Genomic DNA, 22561 nt, shown 5'->3' on the forward strand with positions numbered 1-22561 from the left:
AATCGCGTTACTGATCGGCTACGCGAGGTAGCTGCGGAATAACTGGATCCTAATAGTCCTTTTCACGAAGCTCTTAATCGGTATATTAAAGGGAGTTATATATAGAGTCACGAACTACTTTAGGTATAGAAGGATCTTTTATGTACGAAGGTAGCTAAGGCTATAAGGAAAAGGCGTTGTAATAAGAAGAATATATAGCTTTAATCTAGAGGCGTTTTAACCGTTATAGACGGTCGTAAGATAGTTAAACGCAGGGAAGAAGATAATATAGCTAAAGCTATAAGGGTGGTGGCTATAGCTAAAAAAAGGGTAAAAAGGGTCGTATAGAGGGGCTATTTCGAGGTCGCGAAAATAGCTCGGAGACTACAATTAGTTAGAGACCTTAAGCCTATTAAGGTTGCTAATAGAGGCGATCTAAAGCTGTTACGAAGGGTATAAGACTATCGAGATACTATGAATAGCTTTAAACTATGTAATAGGGTTGGTTGTGTATTAGGGTGCGAAGCACCTACTTAGTAGGTGCGAGCTTAGCGAGATCCAAATAAGTGGGGCGTGGCACGAGTATCCCGCGAGGGGCAGGCCACGCTTAAGTCATTGTTATCTGGGCTTCAGAGACTGCGAAGACTTGTGTTGTTGAGTTGCATAAATGTCGCGTCGACACATAGTCAGGCAGATGTAATTTAATAGTTTAATATACAGGTAAATTGCCTACCACGTACGTTGTACACAGCATTGAAAAAGTTGCACACATCATCTCACATCGGTGCTTCCACTCATTTCCACTCATCTAATATCCCCCTCGCGCCCGTATGGTAGCTGGGCGGATTGACGCTCTGCATGAAGACGAACATGGTGTCGAACGCTGGCAATACCGAGTAAAGATAAGAATGTCGTCAAACAGATCGTCCCGATACCGTCGTCACTACGAAGTAAGAGTACGTTGTACGTGTATTCTTATCAGTCAGTGCTGGACCCACGTGCTGGGTCGGGCGCCCCAGCAACTAACGACCCCCAATAAGTACATTAGAGCTATGCCCAATTCGGAAAGGAGTAAACAAATGACACTGACCCCCATCCGAGCCCTGCCTTTCACCGCTTCAGACTCCAACCTCCTCTGGCTGAACTGGTGACACTTTTTTTCTGCAACAACTTGCTTGTCAACGAAATTCGAGAAATTGTGTTGCGAATTACTTGAATCCAGCCTCATTTTCAACTGTCTGTGCCACCTCCCGACACTATGCAACATGGCGCGACTGAACGAGCCGCCCATCTCTACAGATAGTCCCGAAATCCGTGAGTGCACTCTCAGTCGTCATTCCTGGTTGTTCGACCTATCTTTTCGCTGACTCGGGGCATCGCAGTCCGGAGAAAACTCCTGCGGCAAAATAGGGACCTCGCTAAAGCAAACTCCGTTCACCTCACCCGAATACGAGCCTTGGAAGCGCAAAACGCCCAGCTGCTATCTGAAAAACTTGAGCTATGTGGACGAGTGATCGAGCTGGAGAAGAAGGCTGAAGACAACGAAGCTCGGAGAGTTGCCGATCATGCACTCGATATTCGCGCAAAACTGGAGGCACAGCTTCTCGACTGTATCACTGTGCTCGGTGAACTCGGCAACGAACCGCCTAGGAAGCGGCACGCGAGCCCGAGAGATCGCAGAACTTCCAGTTCTCACACGGTCCTGTTTCGATCTAGCCCACCCCAGAAACGACCGCGCGAGTCGGCTATGGACGCTGAGCTTCGCGCACTGCAGGAGGGACGACTGCCACCTATCCAGGAATACAAATCATATCCAAGGCGCACCATGGAGTATGTATTCGGAAGCTCTGTTTCCCATTGAATCGGGGCTAACCCTCCATTAGCCGTGAAGAAATTCTAGCCTTGTGTCTAGAGGCTGCCGACACCACAGACTCTCCCGAACTCGGCCCTCCACCGACATCGCGGTTCGTCGACAATGAGGCGGGCGAGTCCCAACTGCAGTCTCCTACCAAATCGCCCCCGGACCAATCGCCATTAGCAGTGGACTTTCCATCCGAGACTCTGCCATCTCCAGTCGCCTCTCCTCCATTTACCGATTCACCAATCAAAGCCAAAGTTGAGAAAGCGACTCCCGACGAGCCATTGCCACAAAACGAAGATATCGCGGCGCCCAGCACGAAATGTGAGGTTCCAGCTGTTTCTGAACCAGCGCCTAGGGCCAGCTCGAAGCGCAAATTTGGTGCGGGTGATGAGTCAAAGACGAAGGCTACACTTTCGTCCTCGGACGGGTCCAAGTCTAAAACCACTGCGGGCCGACCGACCCTACGGATCGAACGAAGAAGCAGCAGGGCTTCACGGGAGGCAGCAAGCACACAGCATGAGGCTATCGAGAATCCCACAGCTCCAATTTCTGTGCGGGTTCCGCTCGCAGCCAAGAGCACCAACGAGGGCATCAGCTCACCAAAAAAGTCGGCTACCTCGAAGCCTCCTGTTGGTAATGCCAACCTGAAATCTGGCAAGGCCGGCGACGAAACTCGAAGAGACCGACGCAAAGCTAAACCCAAGGATCACCAGGAGCCGGCGGTTGCCGTACCAATTGCTCCACCCCCTTCTCCAAAACCGGTCATTGACGTCCTCCCTCCAAGCTCCGACGCAGGGCACACGGAAGCCGCGGGAACCGAGTCTGCATCTCCTTCTCCAAGTTCCCCGGGCCCGATGCCTGCTGCGCCGCCAAACCGTGACACGCCCCCGCCAACCGATATTTCCTCTCAGGGCGAAACGTCGAGACCGAGTCGACGAGCTAGAGCGGCGGTCAGTTACGCGGAGCCCAACTTGCGAGACAAAATGCGCCGTCCCACGGAGGAGCTTTTTGATGCCGTCTCCGGAGACATCCGGTGGAAATCGCGCGCCTCTATCGCGAAGTCTGAAGAGCCGCCATCGACGGGGCCTACTACCAAGAAGCCCAGCCCAGCCCTATCAGAAGCAAACGACACGTCCAAGCGGGCCCCAAAATCGATTCCCACTACGTCCGAGGCTCTCGCGAGCGCTGGCACAACCAGCCCTTTGGCAGACAAGAAAGCCAAACCGGACCGTGCCCCGAGTGCAAACGTAACTGAACCAAAACAACGACAGTCATCGGCTGCTTTGAAGAGTGCGGCAGACAGCAGAGGCGAAGGCTGCGATGAGTCGGCAAAGCTACAGACCTCGCCAGGGGCGATGTCTAATGACTTGTCGTCTCCATCAGACCAAACCGTTGACCCGTACGAGTTCCCCAGCTCTACGCCTGCCAGCGATAAGTTCGGCGGGACAACAGGGAAAGACACGGGACGTCCGGCGCCGAGACGCAAGTCCAAGTCGTCACGGAGACTCTCGTCGCTCAACAGCGAGGATTTCGACGTGGATGACGCAAATTACACGGAAAGGTCGAAGCCAGCAGCAACCAGGAAGAGGACGTCGTTGGCACATTCTCGTTCAACAGCCAGGATGGGCACAGACGATAGCCCCGACGACTCGGAGTTGAAGGACGTTGAGTCGAGATCATCGTCGCGGAGGAGAAGCATGATGCTATGATATTCAGCGACTTTTTCATGAACCCTTTGTAATGGTATGGTCGGAAATCGCGGGTTCTTGGTTGCTGTCCGGAGACAGCCCAACACCCGACCTTGCTACGGCCATGTCTTTATTCCTCTTTTTCCTCGGGCGTTTGGCATATTTGGGAGGCGTATAAAGCCCTTGTTACTAAGATACCATGGAGGCTTGTTACCTGCTTCGCAGTCTTTTTCTTTTTCCTTCTTTTCTGTTTACTTCGTCGTAAAAATGCTTTGGTGGGCCTGGCGCTCAGGTCTTCCCTTGGATGGCTTTCAAATGACAGCGGGAACTAGGAATAAACTAGATGAGAACCTGCTCGCTCTCTCTGCTGTATGGAGTTGTTGAATATATTCGCGCTCATTAATGCGTACTGCTTCACTGATTGCGCTTTCTGTTGGCATCCATATCTACACGGGGATGCAAACACGGCTCGAAACCTCACACCAACACCAGCGATCCCGTATCACTTTTGCGATTATGAGCCGCCGGAAGGCTCCACTGGCTTGGTATAAGTAACCTTTTCAACAGCCACGCTCTCGTTCCCTTTGTCGTCTTTCCGCAGTTGGTATACGTAAAGTGTCAACGATATGCCTTGTACCTAGTATCGTCGTAGATAGACGGTCAGTCGCCCGGTCATTTGTCCTCCGTACAGTACGCAGCAAGGAGGCTACCTGGTCCGCAAGGGATGTTCGCGGGGAGAATCGCAGGCGGGACTCACATCCATAAGACAAAAGCTCGGCACTGGCTCCTCGCCCTCCTTTTCCCAGCCAGGATGGAAAGCCCCCGTCGCACTCCCTGGGTTGACAAAGAACTTGTCCATATACTCAAAGGCATCGAAACGGTGGGTGCCGCCCCAACAGAGAACATCGACGTCGAGCTTGTTGGCCTCGGCGAGGAGCAGGTCGGGCTCGTTGGAGACTACAGAGAAACCTTCTAGGAATCCGATGCGGAGGGAGCCATGGGTGACCACTTGGGTCAGAGGGAGGCCTGCCGCTTCGACATCGTGGCGGCCCTTGACGATCTTGAGGTCTGGAGCGATGGAGCGCAGATATTCGTACGTGTGTCGGTCGGTCAAGTTGCCCAGGCAGAGGGTCTGGCCGATCTTCCCGGGGGCTAGGAGTTTCTTGAACTATTGGGCGGAACGACGAAACATGTCAGTCACGAGATGGGAGGCGCGAAGTGCGGTAGGGTTCGAAGGGGGAACAGGGACGACGGACCTTGGCGGGGATGTCTAGGGCGCGGTCCGGGATGTGGAGATCGCCGATTACTAGTATGAGGAAGGCCATCGTGACGGAGAGATGGCAACTGAATTGGTTCTTAGGACGTCTCTTCGTCTTCGCACAGCGAGATTTCGAGGACCAGGGCGCTAAACTTCGAGGTTCGCTACAAATAGCGGTCCGAGACAGCTCGCTGGGTGGGCTAGGTATCACCCGGGATCGTCGCTAATCAAGGCACCTCCGTATCTCTTCCCCGCCCCGTTGGATAATATCGGGTTCTTGTCGTCGCGTTACAAGGTCTGGAATCGCGTAGGTGCGTTCGAAGATCGGCCTAGAGGTCACCGTGGGCAGAGGGGAGTGATGCAGAGCCAAGGTAACAAGAGGGTATCAGCACATGGTGTGTCGAGGTCGAGGGGAGCTTGGCCTCGCACAGTGGGTTGTAGCATGATGAGAGGCAGTACGTTGTACTTCGCAGGTACCTGCCTGCCGGTACCTAGGTCATCAGTCAGCCACTCCCACATGTTGTGGCTAGTGCCATTGATTTTGTTTCCCCAGCTACAACGTACCTAGGCATCTCCTGTCACCCCACCCTCAGTACTGCCTTGCTTTACACGTATCACGTATTGTATCATAGCCAAGGTAAGGAGCTCGTCTTTATTACTATTGCCGGTAGCTGGCTGGACTAAGGAACGTCGGTCTTGGACCCTAGTCGGACTAATCAGAACACGTCGGATTATCATCAGGACTCAATTGCTTAATCTGCTCGTTAATACATCTTCCATTCAAGACCTCTGCTTTTGTGCGCACCACCCGCCCGCATTGGGTTTGTCGTGACGCCATAATACGTCAACTCAGCAAGTTTACTAACCAACCAGCCACCTTAGTATTCCTCCGGAACTCTTCGAACACACTAAAGGTACAGTTGACTGCCGGCCAGAGTCGGCACATGTCGCCGTTGTCTCCATGCACTCGGTCCTAAGGCGGTTTCCGGTTCGCAGATTGGCTCATATCCGGATGCCCCTCCATAACCCCTCTTCGTCCGCCCGGATCTCTCTCGTGGGAAACCATCTACGCCCTCCTGGAACCTCTCAGCTCAGTGTGAGAAATACCAACTGGAGCAAGCCCACTTGCTTCTTTGTCCTTTTCTCCCCTCTCTCTTACCCCAGAACTGACGCGCGCATTTGGCCAGTCCCAACCTTCATCCACCATGTCTAGACAACCAAAACACCCGGCCCTGCTCATCCCGGGGCCCATTGAGTTCGACGATGAAGTCCTGCGGTCTATGAGCCATTACAGGTGCGACAACCTTCACTGCTTCTGCTCCGCCCTCCCTTCGTTGTATCCCAGCCAATTGAATGTCGCCCGGTCAGGTAGCTCGAGCTGACTCTCGTTCCATTTGTTATTTCACAGCGAGAGCCATGTTGGGCCGGGCTTTGTTGCGACGTTCGGCGAGACCTTGTCCATGCTCCGGAAGCTGTTCCAGACCACCGACCCTGCCTCGCAACCGTTTGTCATTTCTGGCTCTGGCACCCTCGGGTGGGATCTCGTTGCCGCCAACATAGTCGAGCCTGGCGAGGATGTCTTGGTCTTGTCGACCGGCTACTTCAGCGATGGCTTCGCCGACTGCCTCCGGACGTACGGCGCGAACCCCACGCAGCTCGGGGCCCCTGTTGGTTCGCGCCCGCAGCTTCCCGAAATCGAAAAGGCCCTATCGGAGAAGAAATACAAGATGGTCACCGTGACGCACGTCGATACCTCGACCGGCGTGCTCAGCGAGCTCAAAGACCTGGCGGCCTTGGTGCACCGGGTATCTCCCGAGACGCTTATCGTGGTGGACGGCGTCTGCAGCGTGGCATGCGAGGAGATTGCGTTCGATGACTGGAAGCTTGATGGTGTTGTGACGGCCAGCCAGAAGGCCATTGGCTGCCCGGCCGGCCTGTCAATTTCCATGTTCAGCGGCCGAGCGATGCAAGCCTTCGAGAAGCGCAAGACACCCCCGGCTTCGTATTTCGCTTCCATGAAGAACTGGACTCCCAGTACGGAACTAATCCCCACGTCCATTGTGATCCCAGCCCAACTCGTCTGGATCGGGTTGCTAACAGAGTATGTATTTAGTCATGCAGAATTACGAGGCCAAGAAGCCGTCCTACTTCGCGACGCCTTCGCCTCAACTGGTCCGCTCCCTCCACACCGCACTTGGTCAGATCCTGGCCCGACCGTTGTCTGAGCGGTTCAACCGCCACCGCGAGGTGTCAGACAAGATCAAGCAGACTGTGAGCAGGCTCGGCCTCAAGCAAGTTGCGGCGAAGCCCGAGGACCAGGCTCACGGGATGACGGCTATCTATCTGCCGGAAGGCATCAAGGCTACCGACATTCTGCCGGTGCTGGGTCAGAAGGGTGTCGTCTTTGCTGGAGGTATTCACAAGGAGATCGCACCCAAGTACATCCGCTTCGGACACATGGGCGTCAGTGTGGTAAGTTGCTTGGGTGCACATGAGGTAGCGGTTGTCGAATCTGACTGACAAATGACAGACCGATCCCCAGAGGCAAGACATCGACCATGCGCTCAAGTCACTGGAGGATAGCCTTGTTGCTTGTGGATATAAGAAGCCATAGAGTGAGCAAGGTGGGAAAAATAGACCGACATGGGAGTTTTAAGGGACTGAATGCAAATTGTAGCTAAGGTTGTGATTTAGTAGGCATCTCCCACGATACCGTTTAGAAGGGGGAAATGTCAAGTCGCTTATCCCTTCTTAGCATCTCATAGTTTGATATCGAGGAAATGAACATTGCATCTGATATTATTGTGCAGTGTCTGCCTCTCAAAGAGCTGTTCTCGACATGACCAAGTGTAGGGAACTGTTGCCGACCAACATGATTACCAGCCTGGTTTTCAACGAAGCGGTATGCAGAAATTAAAGAGAGCCATGTTGCATTCTGTAATTACTTTCTGGAGAAGAAATGGATGGATTGTTCTAGTGGGGTCCAAAAACTTCCATGGTCGGGGAGGGAAATATGGAGGAGGCGGAGGGGAGGGGATACAGCTAGAAGTGGGCAGACCGGCGGTATCCTCACCAGCTTGATAAAGAGAAGTCGACGGCTTTCGGTGGCCCGTGCTGTGACGGCGCCGTTGTTTGAACTGACAAGCAGTTGGAATAGCTACGAAGTACCCAGGCAGACCACGTATTTACTCGCGTACCGTGTTCGTGTATCTAGAGTGTATTCCAAAATTCACAGAAGGGACAGAGGATAAAGCAATCAAGCTGCGATCCAAAATTTTAATTGGATAATTATCAGTACATATGCATACACAATTTCATTGTTTTAGCCAGCCCGTAGAAAGCGCGCTTTGCATGCAAGAGACCCTCCACGAGGGAGATACTTGCAAAAAACGGTGAAGTCATTTTCTGTTTTCACTGATAAAACGAGGCTTTTGGTGGGGACCGGTACAAACTGTATAGTGATATCGGCCCCTTTCCGCCAAACCCTATCTTAGGCATTGCTGACGTTCTAATCTCCAGCCTCTATTTTTCTAACCACTGCGGCCCTAAGGAGCTTGTGCGTAATGTAAAGTGATAACCTTCAAAATGAGGGGTTCTCTTGTGGTTTGTCGTAGTTGTTGTCCCGAGTAATATCATAGTTGTTGTTATCGTTGTTAGTCGTTGTCGCCGCGTCTCATACCGTTTAATCGCATACTGAAAAATATCGAGTGGCGCGTCTCCGTTTCCCGCCATACCTAACCGGCAGAGCGCCTTTCCCCGCCATTCCCGCCTTGCACCTTCTGTCGAACTAGCCCATTTATTACTGTACCTCTGCCTCACATCACAAGTCAAGTCAGGCAAGACCCTTCCAGTTCTTGTACACGTTCCTCCTCCTCCGTTCTACCAACCTCTGCCTGCACTCTGGGCGATTCCGTCACGTTCAAATCCATTCTATTCCACCAGAAGAGACGCAAAGACATCATCGATGGCTGCCAGTTGTGCTCCGCGCGACGACTAACCTCTTTCCTCCTCTTCGCTCCACCCAGTTGAAGATATTACCAAGGACCACGCTCCGCACACCGATTCTCTCTGCGTTTTAGCCAGGCTTCTTCTCCCTCCTGCACAACCACAACCGAACATAGATCAATTCTGCCACGACGCCCATCACGAACTCGGTAACCGGCTTGGCCGTTGACCCCGACCACATTCGTCTCGATGGCCATCACTATACCTGAGCTGGACAACTTGGTCCGCTCCTTCTACGAGGGGCGGGGCGAGCAGGTAGGAAGCTCCCCTCCTCCCTGTTAATCCCAACCAAGCCCGCCGAATTTGCTGGTATGGTATGCTCACAGCGTCATGGAAAAATAACAGCAAAAGCAAGCCCAAGCTGCTCTCAATCAGGTATGCCCGAGTGTCCCCCACCACCACCCGATTACGCGCTTGCCGCAGTGTGTATACTCACATCTCTGGCGACAGTTCAAAGAGGACCAAGACTCATGGCTTCTTGTCGACAAAATATTGGCGGAAGCAACTTACCCTCAGACGAAATGTGCGTCCGTCTCGTTCCCCCGCCGCCCCCGCCCCCGCCCGCCCAGACCTTGACTACTAACTGTCGCTTTCAGACTTGGGCCTACAGGTTTTGGACAGTGTTATCATGACAAGATGGAAGATCTTGCCTCGCGAGCAATGTCAAGGTACGGTTCTGCCTGGTCCTCCCCCCCTCCCCAGAGCGCGGCAGGCTCGGGAGAGGCGTCAACTCGAGGCTAACAGTTACAAGGTATTCGCAATTTCATCGTCCAGTTCATCCTCCAGATCTCCAGTGCCGAAGAGATAATGAAGGAGCAAAAGACTCTGCTTAACAAGCTCAACCTCGTCCTCATCTCCATCCTCAAGCAGGACTGGCCCCATAACTGGCCCACCTTCATCAACGAGATCATCTCGTCCTGCCACTCCAGCCTATCCGTCTGCGAGAACAACATGGTTATCCTGAGACTGCTTTCGGAGGAGGTATTCGATTACTCTTCAGATCAAATGACGTCGACCAAGGTCCGCAACCTCAAGACGACCATGTGCGCCGAGTTCTCCCAGATCTTCACACTCTGCCAGGAGGTCCTGAACTCGGCCACCCAGGTCAGCCTGATCAAGGCTACCCTGGAGACTCTCCTGCGCTTCTGCAACTGGATCCCGCTAGGCTACATCTTCGAGACCCCCCTCATCGAGACCCTGCGGACGCGCTTCCTGCCCGAACCCGAATTTCGCAACATCACCTTGAAGTGCTTAACCGAGATTGGAGGTCTACAGACCGGCGGCCCTGGCCAACCCAATACCTACGACGAGGCGCTGGTCAAGATGTTCACCGAGGTGCTCACCACCATCTCCAACATCATCCCCATTACTATAGACCTGAAGTCGACATACCCCAATAGTAATTCCAGGGACCAGGAATTCGTGCAGAACTTGGCCCTCTTCCTCACCAACTTCTTTGGTGTGCACCTGAACGTGAGGCCACACTTTTCCCCCCACCAATCCCCCCCCTTTTTGCTGCTTGTAATCTCCTTCCATTGGCATTTGGCTAACGAGCCTGGTAGCTCATCGAGAATCTTCCCAATCGGGATTACCTCACCCACGGTCACTTCTACCTGATCCGGATATCCCAAATCGACGACCGCGAGATCTTCAAGATTTGCCTCGACTACTGGCTTAAGCTGGTGAACGAACTATACGATGAGATGCAACAGCTCCCCATGGCCGAATTGAATCCGCTCCTCGGTATGGGCATGGCCGGCGGGGGCGCGCCGAATCCCGCGCTGCTGGCTAACTACCCGCTCCGGAAACACAAGTACGCCGAAGTTCTATCGAACCTTCGCACTGTCATGATCGAGAAGATGGTTCGCCCGGAAGAAGTACTCGTCGTGGAAAACGACGAGGGCGAGATCGTCCGCGAGTTTGTCAAGGAAAGCGACACGGTACAGCTATACAAGACCATTAGGGAGTGCTTGGTCTACCTAACGCATCTGGATGTCAACGATACCGAGAATATCATGACCGAAAAATTGGCCCGCCAGGTAGATGGCTCCGAGTGGTCGTGGCACAACTGCAACGTGCTCTGCTGGGCTATCGGGTCCATATCGCTGGCCATGAACGAGGAGACGGAGAAACGGTTCCTCGTCACCGTCATCAAGGATCTCCTCGGTTTGACCGAGATGAAGCGCGGCAAGGATAACAAGGCCGTTGTCGCCAGCAACATAATGTATATTGTTGGACAATACCCACGATTCCTCAAAGCGCATTGGAAGTTCCTCAAGACGGTCGTCAACAAACTGTTCGAGTTTATGCACGAATCGCACGAAGGTACGTAGGCAACGGGGAGGTTTGCTTGCTTTGCGTACGTTAACAGCAGCTGACTGAACTTTTTTTTTGCGGCATGATGAATAGGTGTCCAAGACATGGCCTGCGATACCTTTATCAAAATCGCCAAATCGTGCCGGCGCCACTTCGTCGCGCTGCAGCCTAGCGAGACCGAGCCGTTCATCGAAGAGATCATCCGAAACCTTCACAAAATCACCTGCGATCTGACGCCGCAGCAAGTCCACACCTTCTATGAAGCCTGCGGTTACATGGTCTCCGCCCAGGGAAATAAGCATCAGCAGGAGAGATTGCTGTCCGATCTCATGAGCATCCCGAATAGCGCTTGGGATGAAGTGATCAAGGCCGCCAGGGCAGACCCCACCTTCCTCCAGGACTCCGAAACCATCAAGATCATCGGCAACATCATGAAGACGAACGTCTCGGCTTGCTCCTCCATCGGCCCATACTTCTATCCTCAGATTGGTCGCATCTTCCACGACATGCTGCAAATGTATCAAGCCACTAGCCAGCTCATCTCCGAAGCTGTGGCGAACCAAGGTACGTTGGACGATTTCCCGATTCGGGAATGGCCCCACGAGTTATGTTGCTAAACATGTGCCACAGGTGAGATTGCGACCAAGATGCCCAATGTTCGCGGCCTACGCACGATCAAGAAGGAAATCCTCAAGCTGGTCGAGACGTACGTCGAGAAAGCCGAGGACTTGACTGCTGTACGACAGCAGATGGTGCCTCCTCTGCTGGAGGCCGTGCTCACGGACTACAACCGGAATGTTCCCGGCGCTCGTGACGCTGAAGTCTTGAAGGCGATGTCGGTCATTATCACCAAGCTCTCTGTACGTGTCTTTTGCTTTTTTTTCCCTCGTCCATTATGTTTATTCGTGGCTTCGATGATCACGCCGCAAGTGATTCCCGCCCCTCGACTTCATGGCATGATGCTGACCCGCCTGGCGTAGAATTTGATGGAAGACCAAGTTCCCGGGATCATGGAGAACGTCTTTGAGTGCACGCTGGACATGATTAACAAGGACTTTTCCGAGTACCCGGAACACCGTGTCGAGTTCTTCAATCTGCTTCGTGCCATTAACCTCCATTGTTTCCCCGGTAAGCTTGAGACAGGCCCCATTACCTTATAACACTGGCCGAGGCTTCCGCTGACTTGGACCTTTGTGAACAGCCCTCTTGAAACTAGACAATCGCCAGTTCAAATTTGTCATTGACTCGTGCACCTGGGCGTTCAAGCACGACAACCGCGACGTTGAGGCGGCTGGGCTTAACATGTGTCTGGAGCTCATTAACAACATCGCCGAGACAGACGTCCAGACGTCTAACGCCTTCTTCCAGCAATTCTTCATTACCATATTACAGGACATACTTTTCGTTTTGACCGACACCGATCACAAGGCCGGTTTCAAGATGCAGTCGATGATTTTGATGCGCCTGTTCTTCTTCGTGCATCCGTCGGACGGCAGCACTCCTAAGATCCAGGGTCCTATCTACCCGCCAGATCAGGCGCCGGCTGGCACTCCTAACAAGGAGTTCCTGGCCAACTTTGCGGCGACCCTGCTTCACAACGCTTTCCCCAACCTTCAAATGTAAGAGAATGCAATACCGAGCCGTATCGCGACGTATGGGCCCGTATAAGAGACAGACTTGCTGACCGTACATCTGAACAGGGCTCAAATCCAAGCCTTTGTGGAGGGGTTGTTCGCACTGAACACGCAGTACGACAAGTTCCGTCTGAATCTGCGCGACTTCCTCATTTCGCTCAAAGAGTTTGCCGGCGACAACGCCGAGCTGTTCCTCGTCGAAAAGGAGCAACAGGAACGAGAAGCCAAGGCAGCCGATTTCGAACGCCGTGGCAAGGTTGGTGGACTGCTGAAGCCGTCCGAGATTGAGGATGACGAGCTGTGAACTGCTGGACTTTGGTTCTCCGGGGAATGCTGCCCATGAAGTGCAACCGCAGTATAACGTATACAACCCATGATTCCGGTATCATCTGTAGCGTAGAGTATTATGATCCCTTGGCTATAGGTAGTGATCAGTGATTAGTGATCAAGAATCCCATTTGACCGTCGTCGGGCACTGAACGTGAATATCCCCTGACCAGACTTTGTACCGGAAGTTGACGCCTGACGGCGAAGAGGACAGGAAAGGCAATTTCGAAACGGAAAGATGGATATGTTTCCTTCCTCGACTGTCCTCCCCGTATGACTCCCCGTATGAAAGTGTTATCTCGACGGTGTGGTCTAAGCAACAACCCGTACTCACTTGGCCCCTACGTCCCTAACCGAGCCCCTTATGTTGAAGAAGTCCGGTTATATTCCCACCATACGCACCCTCGTGACACCCAGCTGGGGTATGGGGAAAGGAAAGGGATGTCCCACCCCCGTCACCACCTCAGTGAAGTCGACCTCAGTCAGCACAGCTCAGAAGAGTCTTTAGTGTGCCAGGTGGGCTACAGCACAAGGAACAACATGCATTCTTGCTTGGTAGCATGGGTGTACCGCCAACCTTGACTACTAGTCTCGGTCCCGGCCTGGCACTCTCTTAGCCTTCCACGCTTTGGTGTATGCATCGACATCACTGGTCATGCCAGATGCGATGGAATCCGAAACCTGATCTCTCTAGAACCGGTCTCGTGCTGACACTGGACATTTAGGTCAACTCCTGCGCCTTGGCCCAAACTCCAAGGCTGCTACTCGTATAACAAACAGGATTGGGAGGAATAGAGCCGCCATAAACGCCCATGATACTCTGCCAGGGAAGCGAGACAGTCGTTCCCCCACCCCCCAAGCCGGCTGTACCGGGATATGCACACAAAGTATGAGGGTTGAGGAGTGGGTAGGGTTCTCTGTTGGAGAGACACATTCAAAGTGCTAATACAAAGGCCAGCTCCATAAGACCGTGATATGAGGTCACTGGGCCCTTCTCGTGTTAGCCTCACGCGGATGAGATTGCGACAGATGACGAGTGACAGGATGGGCTGCGGAGGTAATGAGATGGAGGGTGAGTGGCAGTGCACATGTATAGCAAGAATCTAGGACGTTCGCGCCATCACCCTTGGTAAAACAAGAGAGAGAAGGAAAAAAATGAGGGGGGGGGGGGAGAGTGGGGGTGACAGGTCGGGTGAGGATATGGTCCTTTGCCCGTTTTAGTCTTCTGATATACCATACGCTTTGCAATGACTGGAGGCACTCGCGTCTCGTAGACATGGCTGATGATGTTGGGCTTGGCCTAGCCTCATCCACATGACCATGGAGTCTCAAGTCTGGTAGTCAAGTGAGAAGAACAGAAAGGCCTCCATCGCCGCACGCACACCATCGAGGTTCGTGGATTGTGATCGGCAACCACGTTTCGAAAAAGGCCCTGGGACTAGCAGGCGGATGGCCAGTGGCAGTGGAGTCTCTGTAAACTGTACAAAGAAAGTCCTTATCGACGACTGGGAGTGTGAAGGATATAGAATGGCTGGCCAGACTTAATTACCACTTCTCTGACCTTGGGCTCACCGAGAGCTGGAGGTGTGCGCCGATGGCGCAGCAGGTGACCTGCCAACTGGAAGCGACGGAGGGAGCAGAAATCAACACCACCAGCACCATCCAACTCGTCGAATCGGGTTAGTCAACGGGCGCCGATCGACCCGATCCAGCAAGACACCATGCGAATGTACGATGAGATTCGGCGCTGGGAGGTGGGAACCCCAGGTCACAGTTAGGTTGAGGTTGTGTTGCATGGCCGTTCATGCGTCTCTCGCCAACGCGCAGAAAATGATGTGATGTCCAATAAGACACCAAAGTAAACAGGTCTGCTGTATCGACTGTCAGGATCAAATCAAGTAAGAAACTTTTTGATACCAACACCTCTCTCCCGTGCATCGTACATCGACAAGTACGTAAAGGCAAAGCGCCTGGGTCGAGTCGGTGGTTCCCAAGGCTCCAACCGTTCCGCGGGTGCGTGTCGAGCGAGTGGCCTCCTCGGTAGGCCTAGCCTAGTTGAGCCAAAGGGAGGGAAGGAGGCGTTTGTTTGCAGGTCCCAATCGTGAAGAGCGAAATTTCTGTGGCGTTTCCTCGAACCATAGCCACGGTGGTTATACCCCTTCCCCCTTTTTTTTTTCCCCCAATCGCTCCACCCTTGTCGAGAACTTGGCCTGGGCTTGGCCACCAACCGTTTCTCTCCGTTGACGAGGCTATTCAGAAACAAGCCTAGCCACTCCACACTTGGGCAACCAGCCCACCAAAACCCCGGATCTCGTACTTCGTACAGAGAAACGGGAGGACCTGATCCCCTGGGATCGGCAGCGACCAGGGCGCCAAGGCGTTCATGCAGGGCCCCAAGAGATAACAAGAGTCAGCAGGCCCTAGCACTAAGCCCACTAACTTTGGGCTCCTGACCTTTCTTTGCGGGGAAGCATGGCATGCGATGAAAATGAATAGTGATAGTAATCCTGTAAATTGACCATGCCGGACGTGGAGGGAGGGTCCTCTGGTTGGCTGGCTGTATGCACATGCCCTTGGTCTCATAACCATGTTATGTACGTTGTATGTACGTTGTATGTACGTTGTATGTGGTGTAGACAGGACTAGGGCCTTTGATGTCCGTTAGTAGTGTAGTAGATACCATTGCCATTGTCCAAGGTCCCGCGATATTCGAGGTGAGGCTGGTGAGCGCTTAAATTTCTTTGTACTAGCTTCCTTTGTCTTTGGACCGACAGCCCTGTCAGGTCTGGCTACCCATGTCAAAACGAGTCGTCCCTTGACTCTACTCCTGGACTCTGGACGTGATGGTCCCAACAGCTTGGCTTCGTTCCGTGTGATGTTCTGGCGCACGCCGCTTTCTGTGTTCACACCACAACCGCCACAACCTGAGAGACAAAGGAGTAATGTCATGCAGAGACTCCCTGCAGAGAAATTACTACAGAGTAAAAATCCGTTTCCCGAGCCCGAGTCGCCGGTAGGAGGCGGAAGCTGAAACGTCCCGAGGCGTCCCATGGAAGCGAGCGAGAGATTCCGCAGGTTTCCTTACCTCTGGCGAAGTAACGACTAACTTGACAGAGAAACGGAGAAAACAAAACGCAATGGAAGTCTGTCGCCCGAGACTGAGAGATTGCGGGTGAACTTTGCCTGGTCGATTTCTGCCCGCCCCTTCGCGTACAACGAATGTAATGGTGGTGTACAACGATACTTCGTAGTTGCATTGCGGACAGAATCATTGCCTGGTAGCGCCAGTGTTGGGACCCACCTCATTAGGTACCATGCTGGGCGTTCATGCAAGGAGACAAAAGTAGATGCTAACCCCGCTTACTACGTTGTACGTTGTACAGAGCTGTCTGCTGGACATGTACTTTTCTACCCCTGGGACAAACTTGTAAGATTAATATTTCCATCTGAATAATGTGAGCTTTATGGCTGAGAAAATTAAGAGAATTCGTCGTTGCGTGTTATGGTTGTTATAGAAGGATTGCCTATGGGAAGCAATTCAAGATTCGTTTGGTGTTGGGAAACTTCGTACCAACGGTACGTTGTACAAAATGGATTGACCCCGGACTTTGCAGCAAGCGCCCCACCCCTCCTGTGTGGTAGTGCACAACGTACAGGCCGTCAAAAACCCCTGAGTCTTCTCAACCAAGAATCCATATTCTGGATGTCGCTGATTGTAGGTCACCATGGGCGTACGTTGTATGTACAGGTATGTTCACGTACTCTTAGGAATTCAAACACATTGAGTGTATCATCATTCGCCTCGTTATGGCCTGTACATAAACAGGCACTTGCGAAATACAGAAACAGTACGTTGTACGTTGTACACATTGGACTGGCCCGTCTTACCCCAGGCCCATAGCGGCCATTTCTCCCCCTACTACGGGCTTAGCCGTCCCTTTTAGTGGAGACTCGGAGGAGCCAAGATTTGAAGCAGGGGTCGGGGTCGCTGAGAGGTGAAGTAGTGTATCGTGCATCGGACAAGGGCCGTTTTCAAGCGAAAAGAACACGGAGCTCTTTCCAACCAGGGCCAACTTTTGACCCCGCCAGAAGGACAGGGCTTCCGGCAGGCAACATGTCAGTCAAAGGAGCGGCCAATTCCTGGATTTTCGGAAATCGATTGGCAGTGATTGGGACTCATGTAGTGTACGTTGTACCATAACCGCCCCTGAACAGCACATCTGGACAAGATTCAGGTACATACTTACAACATATAACGTACCATACCGTTGTACAGTACCTACACTTTTCCATTCGGGGCCAAAGTCCAAGGCTCCGGCTTTATGGTCGCGGGGCGGCCCCGCTGTCTGCCCGGTCTGTGCTGGAGATTGAATGATGGGACTAGCAAGGACGAAATATTAATTCTCCGCAAGTTGTTTGAGATGACGTGCAAAGACCTCTAAACACATGTCAGACAGACGCCCTGGGTCTGGTCGAGAAAAAAATAGGAGCGCATTTGTCAACTGGAGGTAAGCGGCATGTTTAGTCACTTCTCACTTCTCAACTGACCTCTTCCACGGACAATGGGTTGCAGTCCTCGCCGGTTGTCATGACTTCCGAAGAGCCATTCCCAAGATGGCCTGTCACTTGCCACGCTATTCGTGGTTCAAAAGCCTGTTCATTCGTGTGGCTTATCCAGTTTCGGACGAAGAGCGTAGCATTCTCGGCTCCGGAGGTCATCCAGAATATCACTGCTGCGTATGGCCAATAAGTGGCATATGTACGACGTACGTTGTAATGGTCGCCCATCGTGAGGCCTGTGGGCGCACCGCCAGGGTGCCTGTCCCCCGCTTTACCCTTTCAGTCGTGCAACCGATTCGCAGCCCCTTACCGTGAAATGTCAAGAAGCAAGACCGTCAACGAGGTTGCACTTCACCATGGATGTGATTATAGTGCGTCCGCACTCTCCGCCACGAGAGGAAGCAGGGGGGGCCCCTTGTGGCTGGTTATCCTCCTGTCGACACTTTTTTTTTGATTTGATTGTACGTTGTACATGAGTGCCGGTCTTCCGCCCCCCCCTGTTCGGTCTTCCGGGTCGACTCAAACTCTTTCAGGCTAGAATGATCCACTACCCTGCATAACCCGAAATTAGGTGTATTTTAGAGGTATTTCGAAGTACACAAACATCCACAAAGGAAAGAGTACGAAGACACGCCGAAACACCATGCCCGAAGTGTATTCGTTATATATAGTATACGCGGCAGCTGCTACGGCTAGGTAGAGTAGCTGCCTACTGCCGTAATAGCTATAGCCGTGATAGCTGCTGCTGTGATAGCTGCTGCTGTGATAGCTGCTGCCGTAATAGCTGCTACTGCCTGTAGAGTAACGCGTTTGAAGGTGAAGGTTGAGGGAGGAGGAGGAGGAGGAGGAGGGGAGATGAAAAATTTGACGTAGACCCATAATTGAATGTGTGTATCACGTAATAATGTATCACGTAATAAAGTATCACGTGACTAATCACGTGACCTGTTACGTAACGCGTTAAGGAGATTGATTATATAATTATATAGTCACGTGGCTGCATTAGTCATATAGTCACGTGATTCGGATATCTTATAACCGAATTCCTACGAATACAAACAAAACAAACAAACACACTCTCCTACACCTGCAACGTTCCTTACGCGTATCGCTGTGTTTATGCTTGTGTACATCGAAATACCTTGAAAATACAGCCAATTTCGGCTTGTGGGGATGTAGTGGATCATTCTAGCCTAGAAGAGTTTGAGTCGACCCGGAAGACCGAACAAGGGGGGGCGGAAGACCGGCACTCGTTGTACATATGAGGCCATGTAGATCGCACTACAACGTACATACAACTACGTATGCTCGCTGCTGGGATGAAACTCGCTGATAGCCTCTGCGGACTGAGCTAGGACAATCGTTTGCCTCAGGGAAGCACATGTAGGGAAAGTAACTCAAGAAGATACTCTAAACACTCGCTGAATATGAGATAGGCAACGCCAGCCTTGCAAACTCCCATGCTACCTATAACGCCGGCACCTGCGGATCGATCGTTGTGGTCACCGTGAGCTCCGGGGTGGGGCCTTGGCCGACTGGCTCCCGGCCTGCTACGTTAAACATAAACATTACTCTTCTGCCGGGGTCATCTGGTGGCTCCCTTGGTTTCGAGTAGGAAATCGGTGTTTTCAAGTAAAGAACTTTGGGCATATTGGATCGTGTTCAAAGGCACTCGCACCCTAATACAACGTAATGCCACTCAAGATGATGGCGTTCTTCCCCCCTGTTGGTAGTCCTGTTGTGCTACTGCAGGTCTTGGGACGTGCCGCCGGCAGCTTATGCGGGAAGGGCTAGAGATGTAACGCTGTGTTGGTACCCCCTCCGCCCCGACTCTCTCGTCAACAATTCCGTTGGCAGGAAATTCAGACAATTTGGTCAGGTGGCGATGGAGATGGAGATGCCGCTCGAAACTTCTGGGGAGCGGGGAGAGCCAGGGTCTCAAGTGGAGATTGGTTCGCGGAAAGGAGACGATGATTCGTCCCAACCTTGGCCGCCCAGCGTCTCAGATGCAAGAAATATCGAATTAGGCTAGGCTCTACTTGGCATGCAGCAGCAGTGTTCATCTGCAGCATGCCTAGTATGGATATCCACGAATGCCAACGCCGTTGCTTCTACAACGTACGTTGTATGTATGTACAACGTACTTCGTACGCTACTACGTCCACGTGTATGAAGCTAGAGTGTGTTGGATGGGTGCTGCACCGTATTAAGAGAATATGTGGATTGGGCATTCCATGCGTGCCACATGTGCAGACAGGCAAAAGGACGTCGAGAAGAAACGAGGGCAAGACACGACTCCAATTCTCCAATCCTCTTGTCGCTGCGCCCACAAATGTCACACCAATCATGTTAGACTTGGGAAGATTAGTCGTCGACTATGTACTACGCTACGAATACAACGTACATATATACCTATTGACACCTATGAATTCGTACGAAGCACAACGTATGTACGAAGTACTACTTTGTAGAGATCGCAGAGGTGAGCCTCAGCTGGCGAATAGGAGCTGCCCACCTCCCTCTAAATTGTCCGTCATTGGCTAACACTGAAACTTGGTAAGAGAAGTTCAGAATTCGGACGGAGGCGGGCGAACGTCCGGCCTCCATGTACCTTGAGAGCGGAGCCACTCTCGGGTTGGTGCGTCCATCCCCACGATCTTTGTGGGGCTGCCGTGGTCCCTGCTCCCGCCCTAAATCTCTCCGACACACTATTACTGAGTACTCTTTTTACGTTATTCTAGAGAGTTTTCAAGATTACTACGCTATACCTTGAATAATCGAGGCTGGGCTGGGGTTCGAGAAGAGCTAGATATTGGACTGCTGGATGATTTGGCATGAGATGCTACTTATTAGCGACATCCTTCGGAGTGTACTGAGTAGTCTGGAGATCTAGAGATACGAAGTAAGGATAAGCCAGACACAGACCGAGGAACGCAGCGGCCGTTCTTCTCACGTTCATACACGGTTCGAAAAGATTATTAACTTGTTCCTTGAATTTCATGGATGTACGTTGTACTCACGCCAGCATTGTCGATCAAGGACAATCACTGGGGAAAGACGACCCTACAAGACGAGACCAACACGGCACTTCCCTTTTGGTTCAGATATGCGACGCTGGGTGCCGGACGACCAACACAGGATTACTTCTTGTGTCACCAGACTGGCGGCAGGAATACAACCATCTCACCTCGGACTCGATTCAATGATGAAAGTATAGTACCTACGTTGTAGACTGACCAGTAAGCGTCGCTATAGGGAATTTTCTCTTTTATTTCTTTTTACCCCTCCTGTTTTCAAACAAGTATCCAATTCCGGGCAGACTACTTGCCAAAGCATACCGTACTTATACGACGTAAGCATATTAGTTATGGCCTCGGTCTTACTCTACGAAGTATATAGCCTTAAAATACCGAGACTCGTATTATAAAGGATAATGGGTAACACGTATCGTATAAGAACTTCCCTGCCCCTTGCGAAATTTTGTTCACTGCTGATAATATCATAGATAATACCTACCTACAACCTATCGCACTAATATATAAGGTTGCCTAGGACTGATATGCTGAGTTACTGAGTTTACGATAGCATTAGAGAGGATCACACTAGCCATGCAATTATATTTCTCTAACATATATATCTTAGCTAGGTAGGTATATACAACATACGTTGTACTTTGTACGTTGTATGTTTCCCTTAAGCCCACTAGGTGTATATACATACATACACATATATCAAATACACACATAGGTACTTTGCACGTACTGCTTTTCATTTCATGCACGAATGACTGTACTTTTGCGAAACTGCCAATGAGTAGAAGGATGCGGAAACATTTACCCACTAAAAGCGGATTCTCTCGGTCTGAACGTACCATATAAACTTTCAAATCGTGTCGTTAATTTCTTTGTGCTGCTGGCAATTTTCCGTTCTACAGCTTATGTAGGTATGTACTGTACATGGTACGTTGTACTCGGTAGTGACTCCTCCTTCCGGTACCTCATCGGCGGTTGACCCACACCATGTTGTGAATAGACATCCAGATTGGTTGAAATAGCAATTAAGAAGCGAATGCTACTCTTTTCTATCCCTTATAGGCGAGACTGGTCTTCTTAATCTACGTGTACCAGTGAGTAATCTTTGGCTGAGGTGAGGACTCATTCTCGGGGCCTCACCTAGTTTTCTGTTCCGTAATTACGCTCTCAATGTTAATGTGGTGAGTCCTGGCCTTCGTGCTTCGAGTAGGTAAGGTACAAATGCATGGCATGTCTTTGCGTGACTTGGATTCGGCATACACGTACATAGTATTCGTAAGTATTCAGGCCCAGCAGCTTCAATTCGTACAACGTACATACGTTGTATGTGAATCTTCCACCCTGTCTGCCCTGCCCCCTGGCGTCATATCCCACCCACCCTTTGAATGAATCATCTGGCAGTAAGGGACTAGCGTGGGCCGAAGCTAGCGGCACACCACACTGGCCAAACAGGTGACTGTGTGTCTCTTAACTGACCAACCACTAGACAAGATGGCAGCCACATGCACCTTGAGGTCGAAGGCAGCAAGATATCCACTTCTGAGTTCGAAATTTTTTTAGAGTCACTCGCAACACCCTCCCTTACCATGACGCACACACCCCCTCTTACCAAGCTATTCGTAAATGTACGCCCCGCCACACCTTACGACGGAAGGATTTTTTTTCTCCTTCACTTCGCCAGGCTACCACTGTTGTCCACGCCCACACCACCCCTGCTTTCGCCTGTCCTGCTTCAATGCCCAGGCATCTAGGTACCTAGGTACATGCATACATTACTTCGCGCTAGCCTGCGTTAGGCACATCCTGCAGCTTTTCACGGTGGGGCCCTCCCTGACCAGTGAATGCCTCGCATATGTGGTGTGCTCGCCCATACATGTATCTTGGTATGCATTTTGCCCAGT

The 22561-nt window shown here is 51.8% G+C and overlaps 7 protein-coding genes across 7 annotated transcripts; 4 read left to right on the forward strand and 3 right to left on the reverse strand.

Moving 5' to 3' along the window:
- Positions 1-1244: 1244 nt before the first annotated feature.
- Positions 1245-3549, forward strand: ACRALDRAFT_1082666 (uncharacterized protein; the record flags this gene model as incomplete). The annotated part of the gene is made up of 3 exons (XM_071019345.1): positions 1245-1293; positions 1362-1809; positions 1863-3549. The coding sequence occupies 3 exons, from the start codon at positions 1245-1247 to the stop codon at positions 3547-3549; spliced, it is 2184 nt and encodes a 727-aa protein (XP_070874151.1).
- ACRALDRAFT_1077226 (uncharacterized protein) lies at positions 3247-5389 on the reverse strand. The gene is made up of 4 exons (XM_071018615.1): positions 5351-5389; positions 4785-5277; positions 4286-4696; positions 3247-4165 (listed from the first exon to the last, which is right to left on the reverse strand). The coding sequence occupies exons 2-4, from the start codon at positions 4851-4853 to the stop codon at positions 4043-4045; spliced, it is 603 nt and encodes a 200-aa protein (XP_070874152.1). The 5' UTR covers positions 4854-5277; positions 5351-5389; the 3' UTR covers positions 3247-4042.
- Positions 5390-5862: 473 nt separating this feature from the next.
- Positions 5863-8002, forward strand: ACRALDRAFT_1064845 (uncharacterized protein). The gene is made up of 4 exons (XM_071017055.1): positions 5863-6080; positions 6195-6820; positions 6900-7258; positions 7317-8002. Exons 1-4 carry the CDS (start codon positions 5992-5994, stop codon positions 7398-7400), a joined length of 1158 nt encoding a protein of 385 aa, XP_070874153.1. The 5' UTR covers positions 5863-5991; the 3' UTR covers positions 7401-8002.
- Positions 8003-8651: 649 nt separating this feature from the next.
- Positions 8652-13247, forward strand: ACRALDRAFT_1043811 (uncharacterized protein). The gene is made up of 11 exons (XM_071015325.1): positions 8652-9046; positions 9137-9166; positions 9242-9314; positions 9388-9459; positions 9543-10264; positions 10354-11116; positions 11201-11671; positions 11738-11967; positions 12088-12235; positions 12309-12726; positions 12808-13247. The coding sequence occupies exons 1-11, from the start codon at positions 8981-8983 to the stop codon at positions 13043-13045; spliced, it is 3231 nt and encodes a 1076-aa protein (XP_070874154.1). The 5' UTR covers positions 8652-8980; the 3' UTR covers positions 13046-13247.
- ACRALDRAFT_211763 (uncharacterized protein) lies at positions 13187-15547 on the reverse strand (the record flags this gene model as incomplete). Its single annotated transcript, XM_071023771.1, has 15 exons — positions 13187-13380; positions 13403-13409; positions 13471-13545; positions 13599-13686; positions 13719-13769; positions 13800-13985; positions 14038-14171; positions 14254-14402; positions 14451-14539; positions 14630-14734; positions 14789-14948; positions 14992-15197; positions 15261-15347; positions 15386-15416; positions 15505-15547. 15 exons carry the CDS (start codon positions 15545-15547, stop codon positions 13187-13189), a joined length of 1605 nt encoding a protein of 534 aa, XP_070874155.1.
- A 41-nt stretch (positions 15548-15588) lies between these two features.
- Positions 15589-18513, forward strand: ACRALDRAFT_211764 (uncharacterized protein; the record flags this gene model as incomplete). Its single annotated transcript, XM_071023772.1, has 27 exons — positions 15589-15657; positions 15705-15724; positions 15766-15791; positions 15843-16074; positions 16111-16143; positions 16213-16295; positions 16351-16411; positions 16454-16495; positions 16584-16644; positions 16683-16701; positions 16725-16799; positions 16855-16882; positions 16962-17063; positions 17093-17188; positions 17253-17303; positions 17345-17425; positions 17453-17494; positions 17526-17539; positions 17582-17689; positions 17747-17818; positions 17863-17889; positions 17931-17971; positions 18001-18052; positions 18106-18127; positions 18243-18280; positions 18383-18450; positions 18502-18513. 27 exons carry the CDS (start codon positions 15589-15591, stop codon positions 18511-18513), a joined length of 1575 nt encoding a protein of 524 aa, XP_070874156.1.
- Positions 18514-18709: 196 nt separating this feature from the next.
- ACRALDRAFT_211765 (uncharacterized protein) lies at positions 18710-20587 on the reverse strand (the record flags this gene model as incomplete). Its single annotated transcript, XM_071023773.1, has 16 exons — positions 18710-18726; positions 18770-18821; positions 18856-18877; positions 18931-18996; positions 19047-19075; positions 19111-19268; positions 19328-19418; positions 19497-19666; positions 19720-19739; positions 19794-19803; positions 19874-19948; positions 20051-20116; positions 20182-20285; positions 20397-20445; positions 20486-20517; positions 20550-20587. The coding sequence occupies 16 exons, from the start codon at positions 20585-20587 to the stop codon at positions 18710-18712; spliced, it is 999 nt and encodes a 332-aa protein (XP_070874157.1).
- Between the last annotated feature and the right edge of the window lie 1974 nt (positions 20588-22561).

Source organism: Sodiomyces alcalophilus (genome assembly GCF_042370955.1).
Source record: "Sodiomyces alcalophilus JCM 7366 unplaced genomic scaffold ACRALscaffold_5, whole genome shotgun sequence".
NCBI classification, from domain to species: domain Eukaryota; kingdom Fungi; phylum Ascomycota; class Sordariomycetes; order Glomerellales; family Plectosphaerellaceae; genus Sodiomyces; species Sodiomyces alcalophilus.

What these genes read in the sequence shown, in the direction of transcription:
- ACRALDRAFT_1077226 (XM_071018615.1), bottom strand. Translation starts at nt 4,853, where the DNA reads ATGGCCTTCCTCATACTAGTAATCGGCGATCTCCACATCCCGGACCGC. An exon ending in CCCTAGACATCCCCGCCAAG is followed by an intron (nt 4,697 to 4,784) that starts GTCCGTCGTCCC and finishes TCCGCCCAATAG; the next exon opens with TTCAAGAAACTCCTAGCCCC. An exon ending in CGAGCTTTTGTCTTATGGAT is followed by an intron (nt 4,166 to 4,285) that starts GTGAGTCCCGCC and finishes CGACGATACTAG; the next exon opens with GTACAAGGCATATCGTTGAC.
- ACRALDRAFT_1064845 (XM_071017055.1), top strand. Translation starts at nt 5,992, where the DNA reads ATGTCTAGACAACCAAAACACCCGGCCCTGCTCATCCCGGGGCCCATT. An exon ending in CGGTCTATGAGCCATTACAG is followed by an intron (nt 6,081 to 6,194) that starts GTGCGACAACCT and finishes GTTATTTCACAG; the next exon opens with CGAGAGCCATGTTGGGCCGG. An exon ending in GACACATGGGCGTCAGTGTG is followed by an intron (nt 7,259 to 7,316) that starts GTAAGTTGCTTG and finishes GACAAATGACAG; the next exon opens with ACCGATCCCCAGAGGCAAGA.
- ACRALDRAFT_1043811 (XM_071015325.1), top strand. Translation starts at nt 8,981, where the DNA reads ATGGCCATCACTATACCTGAGCTGGACAACTTGGTCCGCTCCTTCTAC. An exon ending in TATGCACGAATCGCACGAAG is followed by an intron (nt 11,117 to 11,200) that starts GTACGTAGGCAA and finishes CATGATGAATAG; the next exon opens with GTGTCCAAGACATGGCCTGC. An exon ending in TAACCTCCATTGTTTCCCCG is followed by an intron (nt 12,236 to 12,308) that starts GTAAGCTTGAGA and finishes CTTTGTGAACAG; the next exon opens with CCCTCTTGAAACTAGACAAT.